This window comes from Anabrus simplex, chromosome 2, assembly GCF_040414725.1.
Source record: "Anabrus simplex isolate iqAnaSimp1 chromosome 2, ASM4041472v1, whole genome shotgun sequence".
In the NCBI taxonomy this organism is placed as follows: Eukaryota; Metazoa; Arthropoda; class Insecta; order Orthoptera; family Tettigoniidae; genus Anabrus; species Anabrus simplex.
This window is the reverse complement of record NC_090266.1, coordinates 728,617,808-728,636,672: the sequence shown is the minus strand read 5'-3', so window position 1 is coordinate 728,636,672 and position 18,865 is coordinate 728,617,808. Positions and strand designations below refer to the sequence as shown.

Here is an 18,865-nt window from a genome sequence, read left to right as displayed (position 1 = left end):
TGTTATGTATTAGATATAGGCAAGTGGAAATTTTCATATACTTGTCAGGTTGTGATACTTCAATATATCCTACAGGTGACAGCAGAGGTGTGGAGAAATGAAGTGGAACACACTGAGAAGAAGATTGTGGAGTTCAAGAATAATGAGGTGTTCCTGAAGTGGAAGAACTAGTCATTCATCATGGAAGCAGTGAATCAGAGGAGGAAGAAGAGGAGAAGCTGAGGAGTTAGCTGTACCGTTGTAAGAGCTATTCCACGAGATTAAGGGTTTTCTAACTTTGCTGTGAAATAATACATTTCTAATTGCCCTGTCGTTTCGGGTATAACAGCGTTACATTTGAAAATCGCAGGAAAATATTAACTTTTTGCTAAACATAGCTATTTTATGCTGGTACTGCAGTCTAGGTGTACTACATCCGGTTCTTATTAAGTGTTAAGGTACTTTTAGGAGATTTCCACAGTTACAATATAAATTAACTTTATTCCTTTCAGAATAACATTAAATCATGTTTCATCCTCATTGGAGAAAATCTTCAGTCATCAAAGTTCATAAAAAGGAAAAGAGAACAAGATATATTTAAACTTTGAAAGACACTGAATATTCTAGGTATCTGGTCCTGTCTATGTGCTCTGATCAAAATCTATCACATTATTACGCATGCAACCAATTTCATTTTGTACAAGTTGCTTTACGTCACACCGACACAAATAGGTTTTATGGTACGATGGGACAGGAAAGGGCTAGGAGTGGGAAGGAAGTGGCCTTCCTTAATTACGGTACAGCTCCAGGATTTTCCTGGTATGAAAATGTGAAACCACAGAATGCCACTTTCAGGGCTGCCGACAGTGGGGTTCGAACCCACTATCTAGCAAATAGTGGATACTGGCCGCACTTAAGCAACTGCAGCTATCAAGCTCGGTGTATCTAGAATGGTGGTGCTTGGATCGCCCGATAGATAAACTTACAACTACATAGTCAATACCGCCTAACTACCTCGTTCCTTACTAACCTCAGTGCTTTTATCGAATCGAATCACTACTGATCTGCATTTAGGGCAGTCGCCCAGGTGGCAGATTCCCTATCTGTAGTCCAATTGCACTCATTTTTGCCAGTAGTCTCCCATGATACACCCTATCAAATTCTTTAGGCAGGTCAATCGCAATGCAGTCCATTTGACCTCCTGAATCCAAGATATCTGATCTTGCTGGAATCCTACAAGTTGAGCTTCAGTGGAATAAACTTTCCTAAACCCGAACTGCCTTCTATCGAACCAGTTATTAATTTTGCAAACATATCTAATATAATCAGAAAGAATGCCTTCCCAAAGCTTACATGTACACATGTCAAACTTACTGGCCTGTAATTTTCAGCTTTATGTCTATCACCCTTACCTTTATACACAAGGGCTACTATAACAACTCTCCATTCATTTGGTATAGCTCATTCATGCAAACAATGATCAACTGAGTAATTCAGATATGGTACTATACCCCAACCCATTGTCTTTATTATATCTCCCGAAACCTTATCAATTCCAGCTGCTTTTCTAGTTTTCAACTTTTGTATCTTACTGTAAATGTCATTGTTATCATAGGTAAATTCTAATACTTCTTTAGTATTAGTCACCTCCTCTATACCATAAGAGTCTAGTCACAAAACACCATTATAAAAATATAGAGCATCCTGTCTGTCTGTCTGTCTGTCTGTCTGTCTGTCTGTCTGTCTGTTAGGTTATCAGCCCAGAGGCTGGTTGGATCTTCAAACAGCATCACCAAAGGCCATGCAGATATAGGGAAACCACAAAAACCAATGGCAGTACCAAAATGAGGCATACTAGGCAAGATGAGTTAGGTAGTTTGCCATTGCTCTCCTCACTGGGCCAGACAGTGCTATTGTAGCACAACTAACCCTATGAGCAACACCTTTCATGACACACACACTGCTTGTGCTCTGAATGTCATTAATCAGCACCACCCATACCCCAGCAGCTTCCATATTGTCACAGCCATGGATGAGACTGGGACTTCAGTAGAAGCTACACTTTGCTCTGGCCTGTGCCAAGAGATGGATGTAAAAGTACTGTAACCATCAAGAAATGACAGCAGGCAGATACAGCATCCATAACACACATTTTACATGTATGAAAATACACTGTGGTATTTAACCGAGATCTGTCATTAATGGACTATAGTTGAAAAATCTTAATGTTGTATGTAGTAACACAAAGTATAGGTTAGTGTTTGTTAAAATCATAAGGTGTTTCTATACAATTATCAGTCAATTATCCGAAAACAAGACATAAAAAATATGTTCAACACTTTTGCTGAGGGCTGTGGTTCCTATTAGATTGGACTAATTTCGAGGGGAAACATTCCTTAAAAGTTTTGCAAGCTGAATTGGTTTCATAAAGACATAAGAAATGACTAAGTAACATCGTTAGTCTAGCATCAGCCTGGTCACCTGTGTGGCACCTTGAGTTGAACTGCATGGTGAAAGAAAGATGTACCATGTGCGTTTATCATGATTTAATGCTATTCTGAAAGGAATAAATTTAATTTGATTCCCTCCAGATAATCAGCTGAATGTTCCTATCACCTGCATGAACCATGACTTGCCGATACATTTCAGCAATATCTGCAATGAAGGCAAAGGTATGCATTCTAAAACTTAGAATAACAGAGTGAAGATCCTCTTGTATTGTCATTCTAACCATTAATATATCATTCAATGAAATATTGTTAGATATTTTAGCAGATTCATCAAATACAACCCTCATTTTTGTAGGTGAGCTACTAAGCTTAAAAACTGGATGATGGGGGTAGATAATAGCTTCCACCTTCATTCCCTGACCTTAACCATTTTCCCCATGGCCTCTTACTCATGAGGAAATTTACAGTACTCATGCTCAAGTGAGGGCTGCCTACTGAAACACAGTTCTAGTTGAGTTAGTCTTGACATGGGATGATTGAGGGAGTTTTCCCAGAACCTAAGGTTTCTACTTGAGGGGTATATATTAATCCAGAGGACAATGATGCCAAGGAATTAATTTCTAATTTTATATTCCTAATTTCTTATCCCATTGTAAACACCATTATTTTGTTTTCTATTTTCCTCCCTCTCCATTTACAGAAAAGTGAGCTAGGCATCACAAAGCTGACCTAGAACAGGGATGGCGAAACTATGAAATGCATACCACTAGGCGACATGTGAACATGACTTCCATGGCATGCCACACAACATTCTAACATGTTTTAATGTTTTTAACATGTAAAAAATAGGTTGAAAATTTACATTTCTTAAAAGTTTTGCAAGCTGAATTGGTTTCATAAACACATAAAAAATGACTAAGTAACATCGTTAGTCTAGCATCAGCCTGGTCACCTGTGTGACACCTTGAGTTGAACTGCATGGTGAAAGAAAGATGTAACAATTCCACACTTTCTGTATGATAAGTAACTGAAACAGTTTGCAATACAGAGCCTTTTGGCTAATTTGCCAGCCAATCTTAAATGTTTTGAAGGTGTGCTCTGGGTTAATTATGCTAAAGCTGAGACGGGCAACGCGTACCCAGCGGCATTCAAACAGTTCGGCAAACGTTTGATCTTCCTGGCCACTCACTGGCCTAGCAGGGGGTGATTTATGATGGCAGTGGGCTTTAAAACAGAAGTTCTCAATCCCCCTTCAGAAATCCTTACAGCTCGGTTGCCAATGCACCTCTTGTTAAATAGACGTTAGTCTCTTTTTTTTTCAGCTCAGACAATTCGCACTTGCTTTGTTCGCTGTTTGAAAGTCATGGATTATTTCCTTGCTTTGTTAATTAATATTTGTGAAGTGTATTGCTCTTCACTTAGCTTCATGCAGTAATGTGGAGGCCGTGGGAATCACACCTGAAAATTATTGCATCAGAAAATTCTGAATTGAATCTGCCAGTGCACGCAAACGATCCTCAACCGAGCACCAGTAACAGTGATATTCGAGCGAGTAGTACTGGTTCTATGTCCACGAGTGATACTCGATCGAGTAGCAGTGGTTCTGTGCCCGCGAGTGACACTCAGCCAGGTAGCAGTGGTTCCACGGAGAAAAGAAAGGCGACTAAAACTTGAAGTGAGCAAAGTCAACGGCTGGTATGTAATGCATACGAATACGTTATGAAGACCAACGTACGCAAGGGTCATATTTTGGAGACAGCTAAAATGTTGAAACTTAACAGGAAAACTATAAGTAAAAAAGTAAACAGGGGACCTACAACTCTGAAAAAAGTGTGGTAATAATAGGGTTGTCTTCAGTAAAATTGATGATTTTTGCTATGACTTGGTGAGACACGAGGTATATACATTCTGAACTAAAAGTAAGTCACCAACCATACAGGAACTGTTAAAACATTTGAAAATGATAAAACTTGGGTTTTGTTTCTGTATTCTGAGGAAAAAACAGACTGTAATGAAATCTGCTAGAATAGTAGCTTGGCGATATAAATTCATAGACCATCTCTGGAAGTTGTGTTCCAAGGGGTGGAAAGTTGTCTTATCTAGTTGAAACTTGGTACAATACTCGTGACATTGTGAAGAAAGGGTGGGATGATGGAACTTGTAATTGCATACTGAAAGCGCCAACATCGCGAGGCAAGCGTATTATGGTATTGCATGCTGGAGGCAGTGAGGGGTGGGTTGAGAACTGCCTTTATTTGTCGGCTAAAAACATTGGAGACTGCAAAGCTGATAAGCCATGATGAAATGACAGCTCAAGTTTTTGAAAACTGGTTTAGGTCTCATCTTCTAGAGAACCTACTACGTGACCGAAAATGTGTAACCATGATGGACAACGCAAGCTATCATTCGCAGCAGCTGATTAGCTTTCCTTCCATGAACACTAATATTAAGGACATTGTTAAGTTTATGGAGTACAATAACATTCCCGTGCCAAAATCTATACCCATCAAGGCAGTTATGTTGCAGGAAATCAAATCAGCCAATATCAGTAAAAGGTACTCGTCGCCATAAGACCTATCTGTGTCGGTGCGACGTAAAGCAACTAGCAAAAAAAAAAGTAAAAGGTATGCTGTAGAGGAGATCGCAGCCTAATGTGGACACGAAGTTTTGCGATTCCTTCAATATCACTGTATTTTAAACCCCACAGAACGATCTGGTCTCAACTGAAGGCATATGTTAGGAAAAATAATGTTACGCCAACTTTGAGTGCTAGTGTGTGTCAACTTCTGTGTGAAGGAGCTAGAACGATTGGTCCTGAGAGGTGGTCTGCTTGTGTTCGAAGCACCATTACGACAGAAGAGAAGTACATGAAACACAACACGGACATCAACCAAGATAGATTTGTAATTCACCTAGCAGACAATGACGAGGACGACGAATAGAGGTAAGGTAAATAAATACTGCATTTCATTTTTATATATAGCTAAGTTTGCTGGCTATTTTATGTCCAAACTACATACTCCGATACTTATTATTATTTTATTTATTCCTGAATTACATCTGTGACGAAGTTAGGGCTCACGGCCCTCTCTTACACTTGACCACTATGAAAATCCACAGCCTGTTTCCAGTCATTCGAACGGGTCAGGAATGGAATGAATGAAGCCCACATCTAGCGGCGAGGATAGTACTTGTGCTGGCTGCCGAAGCCTGTCGCACTCCTCTGGGGCAATGATTAATGAATGACAGATGAAGTGAAATGCTATTGGAGTGTGTTGCTGGAATGAAAAATATGACAGGGAAAACTGGAATACCCGGAGAAAAACCTGTCCTGCCTCTGCTTTGTCCAGCACAAATCTCACATGGATGACCGGGGTTTGAACCACGGAACCCAGCGGTGAGAGGCCAGCGTGCTGCCGCCTGAGCCACACTTAACCACTATAAACAATAAAATTTAAAAATGTAAACACAAAAGTAAGACATAGAAATTCTAGTTCGTGATTTTACTTTTCCTTTGCCAGGGGAGTTGGCTATGAGGTTAGGGGCGCGCAGCTGTGAGCTTGCATCCGGAAGATAGTGGGTTCAAGCCCAACTGTCGGCAGCTCAGAAGATGGTTTTCTGTGGTTTCCCATTTTCACACCAGGCAAATGCTGGGGAAGTGCCTTAAATAAGGCCATGGGCACTTCCTTCCCACGCCTAGGCCTTTCCTAGACCATCATCGCCATAAAACCTATCTGTGTCAGTGCGATGTAAAACAAATTTTAACAAATTGTTGTACTTTTCCTTTCTTTACTGAAAGCGAGATGCTGATATTAGCAGCATAAAATTAATATTTTAATAGGCCTACTTTGGTATCAATTTATCTTGTATTTATCTTGTATTTGTATGCAATAATAGCTCATGGCGATCAATTATGGCTATTTGAGAGTTTTTTGTCGAGTTTATTTGCAAACTCCTTCTTCCTTTTTTTTCTTTCTTTCTTCCAACATCTGCGACCATCGCATGGGTTAAGCACGAAACAAATTATTCTGTGACATTGGTTTGTACTGTGGTTCATGATCAGGTTTTTATATTTATATTTTGACTTTAGAATAAATTAAATGTTAACATGTTTAAACGATGCAAAATATGACAACCTTGCTCTTGACAGCGCTCACTTGCCATTTGAACGACACGCGCCCCTTGTGTCCAGAGGAAAGAAGCCGACTGACAACCCTCATTATCACTAGGTCGGGCAAACTGACAACCCTCACCAGGTGGGTCAAGTTTTGAGATCAGAAGATGTCGCATGGGTATACGTTCAGCGTCAGGACTATACTAGCATCTGAGGAAACTACCAAGGGACTATGTGATTTTTCAAATGGGGGAAAATGAAATAATGATGTGTTGAACTGAAGGCACTAATGATAACATGCAACATATGACAACCGAAAGACACTTTCTCAATTACAGCAGGCATACGGAATAACATTGCCAGTGTGCACTTCACAGCCAAATCATGGAAAGTGAAAATAGGTAAATGCCAAATCTTTCAAACACAAGGCCATCCTTCTCCAGTATCTTTAAGTATCTTTAAGGTTACAACCATGGTGCCATTGGGAAACCAACCAATACTCCATGCTTTCCACCATTTGCTCTCTACTGGGGAGATGCAGTCACAGATAGAATTGATAACAATGACAGACACAATGAGGGGCGATCATATACATGTTGTGGTCAAATGGAAAACATAAAAATCATATAAGAAGGGTTTTAACATATTTAACATTGAATTTTGACAGTCTCCAGTTTAATTGGCTTGTAAAATAACAAGATCAAAAAGTTGAATTCTTGCACAGTGTGTGATTTTCCTTTTATCTTCATGTGCACCTCACAATTATATCATAGTCAATTTCTCACCGTTTCAAGCCAATTGTAAGATGTATTTGTTTAATAAATCCTCCAAAAACAGGTGGAACAGCTGTAAAGGCAACTGTGTAAAATTCAAGTCACATCTAAAGCTCAAATTATCTAGATCAATTAACTTGATTTGATGTGGAATGGACTAAGAAATCAAAAACATACCAAAGTCATTTTCAGTTATCAGAACAAACAAATTAACTAATCATTCATAAATCTCATATTTATAATCCATAATACTGAATTACGAATACTCCCATGCTAGCAGCGATCAAAAGTCATCAATAACTCATTACCAATAAAACATATACAATGTAACATTGTCTTACCTGCTCCTTGGCTCTAGTTCGAGTCCTCATTCGAGTAGGCGAATCATCCATTGACTCGCTTTGTACGGGTCGGAACAAGTATGGTGCTTCTCCACGCCCTGCACCAACACCTGTGCTACCATTTGAACTGGCATTATTGAGTGGGGGTAGCTCCCCATACTTTTTACTATAGGTACGACAGTCAGAGCAAAGTAATGTGCGCTCCTTTCCTGCATGCTGCCAGTCACGAGATGCTGCAATTTAACAAAGAAGGTATCAAAATGATCAGCTCAATGACCGAAATATCACGTAAAGCATAGAAAGAATAAATAATACATCTACTACTACAACAAAATGCTCCAAAACAAAACAGCTTATTAAAAATAGAATAATTTAGAAAGCAGTTTGGACCCAGTCAACATCAAAAAGGATAAATTTGAGAAAAACAGAGGGAAGTTAGAAAGATAAGAACATCTGTACAAGTAAAAAATAACATAGAAAAAAATATTTTCAAAACTTTTTGGTCAGCTAATGCAAAATATTAAGGGAGTTATAATATTATTATCAACTAACTGTACACCAAGAAAAGAGGTATGCAAGAGCAGTGTTCTGTGTTGAATACCAAAACAATTTTAAATTGATGAAATCCCAATATGATTTACAGTACCTGTATATCAGAATTTACCTACAAAGATATAAAATGTAAATATATAACTTTTTGGGTGAAAGTAGCTGGAATTGACATGATTTCTGGGAATATACTCATGGCAATGGGTTGGTATACAGTACCATATATGAAATACTTACAGTATCTGATTACTGTTTGCACGAGAGAGCTATACCTAATAAATGGAGAACTGCTACAGTAGCCTTCTGTACAAACGAGAGTACGATAAATTTATAACTGATACATACTGACAAGTCGGCTTGATGTGTTAAAAGTTATAAATTTCAACTTGGTCCGTGGTGGATATATAGTATGTATAATATATACATATTGGTAAATAAAAAATCCACCTTACAACCACACTAATAATCTCTTGATTATTTATTCTACAATAAGTTACACCTTAATACATCCTGTTTTAGGGCATCCTCAGCTGTGTTTTCTTGTTATAGATTAAAACTGACACAGAGAGCAATGATCCATAAAATACTACATAATCAAGGTACTTAAATTAAAATGTCTTGTCCATGATAAGAGCTGTAAAAATTCCAATAGGTCTTGTGAATCTTTTCTTCTAATTATGCATGGCAGATATTGTTTGTTAGAACTCGTTATTTATACAACACTGCACTTTTGCTGTTTTTAAAATCTTCAACGGACTAGTATATTAAAAATCTTTTTTAACCAGAACTGTAATATAAATAAACATTATTAAAACAAGAAAAACATCTGTAGCCTACTTGTTATGACGGGTAAAGGGAATATCTTATTGTTCTGCTTCCCCTCCTCCCCCGTTCAGGTCCTGCGGTAAAACACAGTTACAATACTAGGATCCGTACTGAATTGTGATCACAATAATTAGTTTAGTTATTATTGTTACAATACTAGACGGAGAGCAGCTGTTAGAACAGTAGGTGGCTGTGAGTGAGTCAACTGTGAGAAGTTGTGGGGTGAGTACACTTAAGGTCTAACATACACAACAGTTAGCCTCTTTCACATTCTCATATTACCCAATTTTTATTTCTCCTCTTTCCAGATTTGGAAATAACAGATTTTACGGCTTTGTTTCACCTTCATCAAATAAAATATGGTCCGTTTTTGTCCAACAATAAGAAATTCCCTTTCCACCTCATAACAAGTAGAATACAGATGATTTCCTTGTTTTAAAAGTGCCCATTTATGTTACAATTCTCATCAATAGAAGATTTTTGATTTACTAGACTGTTGAAGGTTTCTAAAACAAGAGCACAAGTGCAACATTGTATAAATAAGGAGTTCTAACAAACAATATATGTCATACACAATTAGAAGATAAGGTTCACAAAACCTACTGGAATTTTTACTACTCTCCTTGTCATGGACAAGACATTTTAATTTAAGAGTTGTTGATTATGTAGTGTTTATGAATCCTTGCTCTCTGTGTCAGTTTTAATCTATAACAAGAAAACATGGCTGGGATGTCCTAAAGAAAGATGAAACATGCCCCGTATTAATGTATATTATATGTATGTTATATTAATGTATATCGCAATTGACCTCTCCAAGGCTTTTGATAGAACCCATGGCACCCCTGAACGAAAATGCAGTTTTTTTCCATCATCCTCAGTTTTCTCTGCACAGCCACCCCTCCTCCCAACCTACTGCAGGCTATTTATTATTTACTGTGAAATCTATGTTATGTAGTGTAATTTATATCAATGTGGCACATTGCTTGTTTTAGGATGGTGAAGTAGAGGGGAAGAATGACCTTCAAAGCTGACGTTCCATTATCGCCGCAGAAATCAACAGTTGAGTGAGTGCGAGAGCTAGAAGGTGCTTACACGCGTTGTTGTTGTTGTTGTTGTTGTGGTGGTGGTGGTGGTGGTGTTATTCCATTGAAGCCATGTTCAGAATGTCGGGAAGGCAGTGTGCGAATAGCCCAGATACATACTGTTACATATACTTATGTGATAAGTACAAGACGCCGACAAACAACAGCATTTTTTCGGAAAGTGTATTTTGTTTATTTTGGCACTAGGCTTGGTGATCAGGAAAAGTAATTTGCTCCATACATCGTGTGCCATACATGTGATGGGCAATTAAGGAAGTGGAGTGAAGGTAAAATGTTTTTGAACGCTATTCCCATGGTATGGCATGAACAGAAGAATCACCTTGATGATTGTTACTTCTGTATGATGAAAGTAGCGGGATACAATAAAGAAACATGAACAAAATCTTGTATCCGAACTTAGATTCAGTGATTAGACCTGCCCCTCATGCTCCAGGGCTGCCGATCCCCTCTCCACCAACATCAATGGATATAGCTGAATTCTCTGAATTGGAGGTCATGACTATTCTGAGTGTGGTACCGATAGTAAGAGTGTAAAGGATAAGTGGAATGAGTCAACAATTCAAGAGCGTTTCTAAATATGTTCCATGTCTTACGTGTTGGGTACAACAGGCATTATTATACAAAAAAACAGCAAAGTGTACATATAGTGACTAGTGTTGAGGTTAAACAGGAAAATGCTTAATGTTATTGTGATGAGATGTTGTATCTTGAGACTTGGATAAAGTAGATTTTGATGTAAATACACTGACGAAGGGAGTTAAGACTCCCGAAACATGTATGTATAAATTATTTAAATACTAATAACATATGAACAGAGCGGACCAAACAATCACCCGTTGTACAATTATTATTATGACTCAATACGGACCAATTAAGGACCGATATGGTCAAATTTGTCGATTTTACTGATAGTAACCCAAAACCTCTTACTCAAGCAGAAATTAACAATCTGGTGAAAGACTTAGGACTCTCAAAAGACACAGCACAACTTCTGGGATCACGTCTCAGCAAAAATAATTTACTTGCACCCAGTACATCATATTCAATCTACAGAAATCATGATAAAGACTTTAAGGATTTTTTTTTGTTGAAAACGGTTTAATGATGTTCTGCAAAGGCATCCCTGGATTAGTGATGAAGATGGGAGTTCAAAAGTATGACAGTAAGCAATGGAGGTTACTTGGAGATTCTTCAAAGAGAAGTTTGAAAGTGGTTTTACTACATATTGGAAAGGAGCTAGCATCAATTCCAATTGTGAATTTGGTTAATCCAGATCACATTTTATTGCCTCCACTGCACGTCAAATTAGGATTGATCAGTCTTGCCTAAGCCACGGACGAGTGAGGTCGCATTGAGTGGAGGGTCCCGGGAGTGGGAGGTGTGGGTGAAAGTGCCGAGAGCTGGAAGGTTGTGGAGAAGTGTGCCGACAATGATTAGTGTAGAGCAGTACAGGGCGACGGTAGGAAGATGGCAGGAAAGAATGAAGAAAGAAGAAATGAAATTAGGAAGGTGTAATATAGATTTGGAGAGAAAAGGTGAACTACTGCTATCAGCGGCGGTGATTATAATTTTGCTATGCATTGGAGGGGTTGAGTTGAACCCAGACCTGACCCCTAGTAGAAATGAAGAAAAGGAAAATATGGACGCATTCAAAAGAGCCGTAAAAGAGGTGGTGGAAGAAGCTGGCCCTTTTGAGCAAATTAAAATTATGATTAAGGAACAAACCAGGGAATTCGAAAAAATGGAGGTATGGTTAAGAGAAAAAACGGAAGATATAACAGCACAAGTGAGACATAACACCGGAGAAGTTGTATCATTAAGGGAAAAATAGGATGATTAGAAAAGGAGAACTTGAAGCTGAAAGTAGAAGTGGAAGCCAATACTTTATATCGAAGAAAGAAGTGCTTATTTATCTATGGTGTGCCTGAAGAGTTGAGAGAAGACAAAGTACTGACAACTTACAAAGTTGTGGACTTAATACAGGGGAATTTGAAACTTAATTTTAGTGAAGTAGATATAGATGATGTGCAGAGGGTGGGAAAAATTAGGGGCAAAAGGCCTATCAAACTGGAACTGTTTTCTACGTTGATGGCTGATGCTGTGATAAGAAATGCGAGTAATATGCAGAGAGAGAAAATAAGGATCAAGAGAGACGTGGGATGGGAGATGATTAGGAACGAGAAAATACTTAGAAAACACAAGATTCGTGCAATAAATCAAGGGCTGAGAGCGACTATTAAAGGGCAAGAGCTAGTGGTAGCAGGGAGAAATTGGAAGAAAATCTGGACTGTAAATGGACTGATTGACTTAGACAGGAGGATAAAAGAAGACGAAGAAAAAGTGAATAGTGCAACGAAAGGTGGGGAAGTGAGGAGAGATATCAGCAACAGTGTGCAGTGTGAAGAGGGTCAGGGAGAGGCGCCAAGTGAAAACGTGATCATAAACAGGGAAGAAGACCAAGTTCAGGAAGAGAGGACTAGTGAAAAGGTGTCCATAAGAAGTGAGGAAGAAAGGCAGGGGAAGGAAAGCAGGGAAGAGGGCAGGCAAGGAAGGGAAAGCAGTGAAGTAAGGGAAACGCAAAGACTGGGAAGTGAAAACAGTAGAGTAAGGCAAGATCAGGGTAAACAAGTAAGGACAGAGGTAACCCGGCAGAGACTCGGGCAGAATTTCGATCTGAGCAGGGGTGGACAGAGAGATAGAGAATTTAGGGCCATGTTGGCGGCTATTTATAGCAAGAAGAAATAACAATGATAGAGTGAGTAAGTAAGTAATTAAGGGCATGATTGTCGAAGAAGTAAGAGATGTAGATGGTGTTCTGGAGTTGGAAGTTATGATGGTATTTATTTGTGAAGGCTGAAATGTGGTGATGGAGAAGTGGTATGTAAGTTATGACGTGTTATGGGGCTGAAATGAGGTATTGGTGAAGTGGTGGTATAAGATGGTGGAGGGCAGAAGGAGAGTGTAATGGTCGAAGAAGTGGAGGTGATGAGTATGTGTTATGATTAAATTAGGAGGTGCTATATTGTTGAAATGAGGTGTTGGAGAAGTTGTGATATAAGATGGTGGATGTAGAAGGTGAGTGTTAGTGTCGAAGCATGGTTGAATATGTAGGTAATGAAGTGTGTTTAGAAGGAGAGTGTAATGGCCGAAGAAGTAGAGGTGGTATATGAGGTGGAGATGGTGTTATAGTGCTGAAATGTGGTGTTGGAAGTTTTTGAGGGCTTGGTATGTATGAGTATGTGTTATGATTAAATTAGGAGGTGTTATATTGTTGGAATGAGGTGTTGGAGAAGTGGTGATATAAGATGGGGGATGACAGAAGGCGAGTTGTTATTGTCGAAGCATGGGTGAATATTTGTGGAGGCTGAAATGTTGTGATGGAGAAGTGGTATATAAGTTATGATATGTTATAGGGTTGAAATGTGGTGTTGGAGAAGTGGTGGTATAAGATGGTGGATGGCAGAAGGTGAGTGTAATGGTAGAAGAAGTAGGGGGGTGGTATAACCCTTTCAGACCTGAAAGAAAACTGGAGGTGTGAATTTTTGTTTGTATGTCAAAAACTGACTAAAATGCTCCTCAATACACATATTGATAGTTTATTTTACAAAATAAAAACTAACATCCGAAAAAAAGGACCCACACAATTGTGCGTATCAAAATTCAAAACCTCGTTGTATCACATACGATGATGTATCTTCAAAATTTACGTTTACTAACCAATGTACACACTTCATTGAATATATTCCGGTATTCAGTAAAGCTTCTAGATTAATATAAACGCAATAAATAAATACTTACTTTTGGCACTACTGCTTCTCGCCATCTCGCCGATCAACTGTGCTTTTTAAACTCTTCTTCCTTCGCCCTGGCGGTCAAGCGCATACTAAAAACAATTGAAATAGACGCCACGTGTCCCGCACAATCACTGCAGTCCGGTCTAGCGCCGAAAAAACATCAAATACGGTCAGGGAAAAACAAAATACGAACCCGCACAATTGTGCGTACTCGGTCTGAAAGGGATATGAGGTGGAGTTGGTGTTGTATTGCTGAAATGTGGTGTTGGAAAATATTGAGGGCTTGGTATTTATGATTATGTGTTATTTATTTGTGGAGGCTGAAATGTTGTGATGGAGAAGTGATGTATAAGTTATGATATGTTATAGGGTTGAAATGTGGTGTTGGAGAAGTGGTGGTATAAGATGGCGGATGGCAGAAGGTGAGTGTAATGGTAGAAGAAGTAGAGGTGGTATATGAGGTGGAGTTGGTGTTGTATTGCTGAAATGTGGTGTCGGAAAATACTGAGGGCTTGGTACTTATGATTATGTGTTATGATTAATTTAGGAAGTGTTATATCGTTGGAATGTGGTGTGGGAGAAGTGGTGATATAAGTAGAGGTGGTATATGATGTGGAGTTGGTGTTGTATTGCTGAAATGTGGTGTTGGAAGTATTGAAGGCTTAGTATTTATGATTAGGTGATGTATGGTTTGGTACTGAGATGGTTTATTTACGGCTGAATTCGTGGGAGTTGGGAGGTGGTATTATTGTATTGGTGTCTGGTATGAGTATTGAATTTTTGGAGTTGGAGAGAGGTGATTTTATTATCATTTTGTAAATTTTGGTTTGTTTGTATGGAGAGGATGAAGAAATGTGATGTTGGAGAGGTGTTGGTATATGCGTGATTGGTATGTGTTATTCATTGCCGAAATTTTTGGAGATGGAGAGGTAATTTTATTATGGAGTGTTATGGCGGAATGAAATGAAATGAAGCAATGTTAACGCGGATTGGTAAAAGCTGTGGTATGATGGATTGGAATGCAATGATGGAATATTGTTGTTATTATTTAGCCTTTTACTATAGGAGGTGGAATCTGAAAGATTGAATGCAATGTTAGTGTTATGGCTGGTTTGGTATGCAATCGTGTAATGTTGCTGTTGTAGCTTATTGTGGAGTAGGTCAGGGAACAATAGAGGTGGTGAAAATGCTGAAGCAAGAAGGTTGCGTGATGAGTGGGTACGTGTGAGTGATAACAAGCAGAAAGTTGCACACCAGCAGTAGAATGTAAACATAGACCAGGCTGAGGAGGTAAGATAGTTTGGGACCAGCAATAACAAATGGGATAGTTGTTATTCTTAGTCTTATCTTTACTTTTATTTTTATTCGTGAGTTGTTGTAAACTGGTGTTGATGGAGTTGGTTCTGGTATAGAACCGTGGCATTAGGTCTTTTTGTTTTATTGTTCATTTTATTTTGTATATGGTGGAGAGTGGTGGCTTAGGTTGGACTACGTTTATTAATTTTATTAGTTATTTATTTATTTATTTATTTATTTATTTATTTATTATTATTGTGAACATGTACTCGGGGCTGAACGCCTGTTATGTTCATTAATAAATACATACATACAAATTAGGATTGATGAAGCAGTATATGAAAGCATTGGACAAAACGGGAAACTGTTTTCAATATCTGTGTAGCCAATTCCCAAATCTATCAGATGCAAAGTTGAAAGAAGGAATATCTGTTGGAACAGATATGCGTAAATTGATGTCTGATGAACACCTTTGAAAGTACAATGGCGTGGAATAGTAAAGCCAGCTTGGAGAGGTTTAAACAATGTTGTGCATCATTTCCTTGGCCAAAATAAGCAGCCTGGTTACAAGGAAATAGTGGAAGATATGCTACAGTCGTTTAAACAGTTAGGATGCAAGGTATCCTTAAAACTATATTTCCTAATGTCTCGCCTAGACAATTTTCAGGACAATTTGGCTAACACATCAGAGGAATATGGTGAACGGTTCCATGAGGAACTTAAAACTCTGGAACATAGTTATCGAGGCTGTTGGGGGGGAAAAAATGTCTGACTACTGCTGGTATATCACACGTGAAGGAGAAGTGACACACACACAACAGGAAAGACATCAAGTGTTCATCCACGGGCAAACATACATGGAAGAAATACCTCAACCCGGCAAGTGTCCAAATCACCATATTTGCTTCTTCTTCTAATTCATACGTGAATCACGTCACGTTTTTTAATATTTTATTGTTGTATTTTGCCTCCATCTTCCTGTAATTGCTTTCAGACTTTATTGCGTACAGATTTTGATGATGATTGTGATGATTGTGCAAAAACCTGATATGCTTCAGAGATACAGGCTTCAGCTTCATGATCAGCAAAATGGATTTAGTCAGAAACTCATATTTTCATGCAAACCCAAGACAAAATGTCAAAATTTGTCTACCTGTGTAACGAAATGGTTACAATTTGCATTGCTGCATTTTTTTTTTTTTAAGGTGGTCCCTTCTTCACTCTGCTTTAGTACTGTCTATGGCTTCCTCTGGCACTGTTCAGGCCTCTGACACACTATGGCATGCTAGCGATCAGTACACTGACACCATCTTGAGGAAGAAGATGATCTCATTCCATCTGGGCAATTCAAAGGAAGGAAGGAAGGAAGGAAGGAAGGAAGGAAGGAAGGAAGGAAGGAAGGAAGGAAGGAAGGAAGGAAGGAAGGAAGGAAGGAAGGAAGGATCTGGCTTAGTCACCGAAGAGGATATGTCTGGATATGGGGAAGCATGGTTGTGTTTCATGGTGTGGGTTACTGTAGTCATGTCCTAGCTCACGAAATATCGGCAATGGCACACTGCCCTAGCAAGCGGTCCCAAGTTGGGATACGAGTTGCTATTGAATAGGAGAGAGCATCTCTGACATATTTGAGTCGTGGCAATACTTGTGCTCACGCGACTAGAGTTATACAATCAACTGGTGGTCCCTAACCCATTAAAGGAGATATTCTCACTGGAACTATGCGCAAACAGGGAAGCATCCCGCTTCACAGAATTTTTACAGAGCACGTTCATTAAGTTTTAAGCAAGACTCGGACCTATGGGAGGGTTCCATTTAACAGGTGGTTTCATATCCATGTACTTCTAATTTCCTTGTACTGGAGGTTTCTTTACCCTTATTCGTCTTTGGAAAATGCTTGGTGAGCAAAATGGAATTTGATGGAAGCTATCAATATTAATGGGGCTTATGAAAGATAGAAGGCAAGAAAGAAAGTAGAACTGGCTTAGGCACCAAAGAGGATATGAAAAGAAATGGAGTATGGCTTTAAGTGCCGGGAGTGTCCGAGGACATGTTTGGCTCGCCAGGTGCAGGTCTTTTCATTCGACTCCCGTAGGTGACCTGCGCGTCGTGATGGAGAATAAATGATGAAGACAACACATACACCCAGCCCCTGTGCCAGCGAAATTAACCAATGATGGTTAAAATTCCCGACTCTGCTGGGAATCGAACCCGGGACCCCTCTGACCAAAGGCCAGCATGCTAACCATTTAGCCATGGAGCTGAACACCAAAGAGGATATGTCTGGACATGTTAGGAGTCAATGATATTGGGGTAAGGGGAGATAACAAGAAAGAGATAGCAGATTATAAAGCGTACTTAACAGGTGATAAAAAGGGAAGGGCAAAGTGTGGAGTAGGACTGTTCATCAGGAATACTACTCCAAGCAATGTAGTTCCTGTGTTCACATAAATGAGTAAATGATATGAGTCAATTTAGTAGCTGGAGGACCGTGTGAGGGTGCAGATGAGAATGAGGATCAAACGTTTTGTGAAGTATTGAGTGGCACTGTAGTGAGGGTCAGCAGCAAGGATAGAATAGAATAGAATAGAATAGAATAGAATAGAATAGAATAGAATAGAATAGAATAGAATAGAATAGAACAGAATAGAATAGAATAGAATAGAATAGTGCTTATAGGTTATTTCAAACTGAGAGGTAAACAGAACTGAAGGATATGACAAGGTGATGACAAAATGTAGGGAAGATATGGAAGATAAGAATGAGAAGCATTTACTGGACTTCTGTGCAAGTATGGGATTAGCAGTTATGAATACAATCAAGCATAGACTATTTACTGCTACACATGGGAGGGTACGGACACAAGATCCATAACAGACTATATCATAACCAACTTTGCATTCAGGAAATGTGTTAGCTATGTGCAAGTATTCTGGGGATTTTTTAATGTTACACACCACTATCTTATCTGTAGTAAACTAAGTATCTCTAGGCCCAGGACACACAAAGCCAAATCTGTCTGCAGAGGAATAGGGGTAAAGAAACCTCCAGGACAAGGAAATTAGAAGTACATGGATATGAAACCAGATGAAATCTACAGAGAAACAGACGTAACAGAAGTAACAAAGCTGTTTTTGTTGTAGTTAAAAAAAAAAATGTGATGTGATGTGATATGATGTGTCATAAAAGTAGGACTATTAGGCAGTACCATATGGCTGATAAAACAGGCATGAGGGAGTTTTTAAAAAGTAACTATGATCGGTGGAAAATGGTAAATAAAAATGCAAACTGACTCTGGGAAGGGTTTAAAGCAATTGTTGAGAAATGTGAAAAAAAGGTTTGTACCTTTAAAGGTAGCAAGGAATGGTAGAGATCCACTATAACAGAGAAGTGAAGAAACTAAGGTGGTGCAGGTTGGAAAGAAAAGAGAGCTAGAAATGGCTGTGGAAGTAAGGAGAAATTGAAGGAACTTCGTAAGAAATTGAACCTAGCAAAGAAGTCAACTCAGGATAACATGATGGCAAGCATATTTAGCAGTCATACAAATTTTAGTGAAAAATGGAAGGGTATGTATAGGGACTTGAAGGCAGAAACAGGTTCCAAGAAGGACATTCCAGAAATCATTAATGAACAAGGGGAGTGTG

The 18,865-nt window shown here is 38.9% G+C and overlaps 1 protein-coding gene across 8 annotated transcripts in view; it reads right to left on the bottom strand.

Annotated features, from left to right (window-relative positions):
- Positions 1 to 18,865, bottom strand: part of LOC136864408 (atrophin-1) — a 755,035-nt gene that overhangs the window by 405,289 nt on the left and 330,881 nt on the right. For all 8 annotated transcript variants that reach the window (XM_068226264.1, XM_068226266.1, XM_068226270.1 and 5 more), the window contains one exon: positions 7,658 to 7,890. In XM_068226264.1, the coding sequence (XP_068082365.1) occupies positions 7,658 to 7,890 (233 nt within the window). The remainder of the gene's footprint in view (positions 1 to 7,657; positions 7,891 to 18,865) is intronic.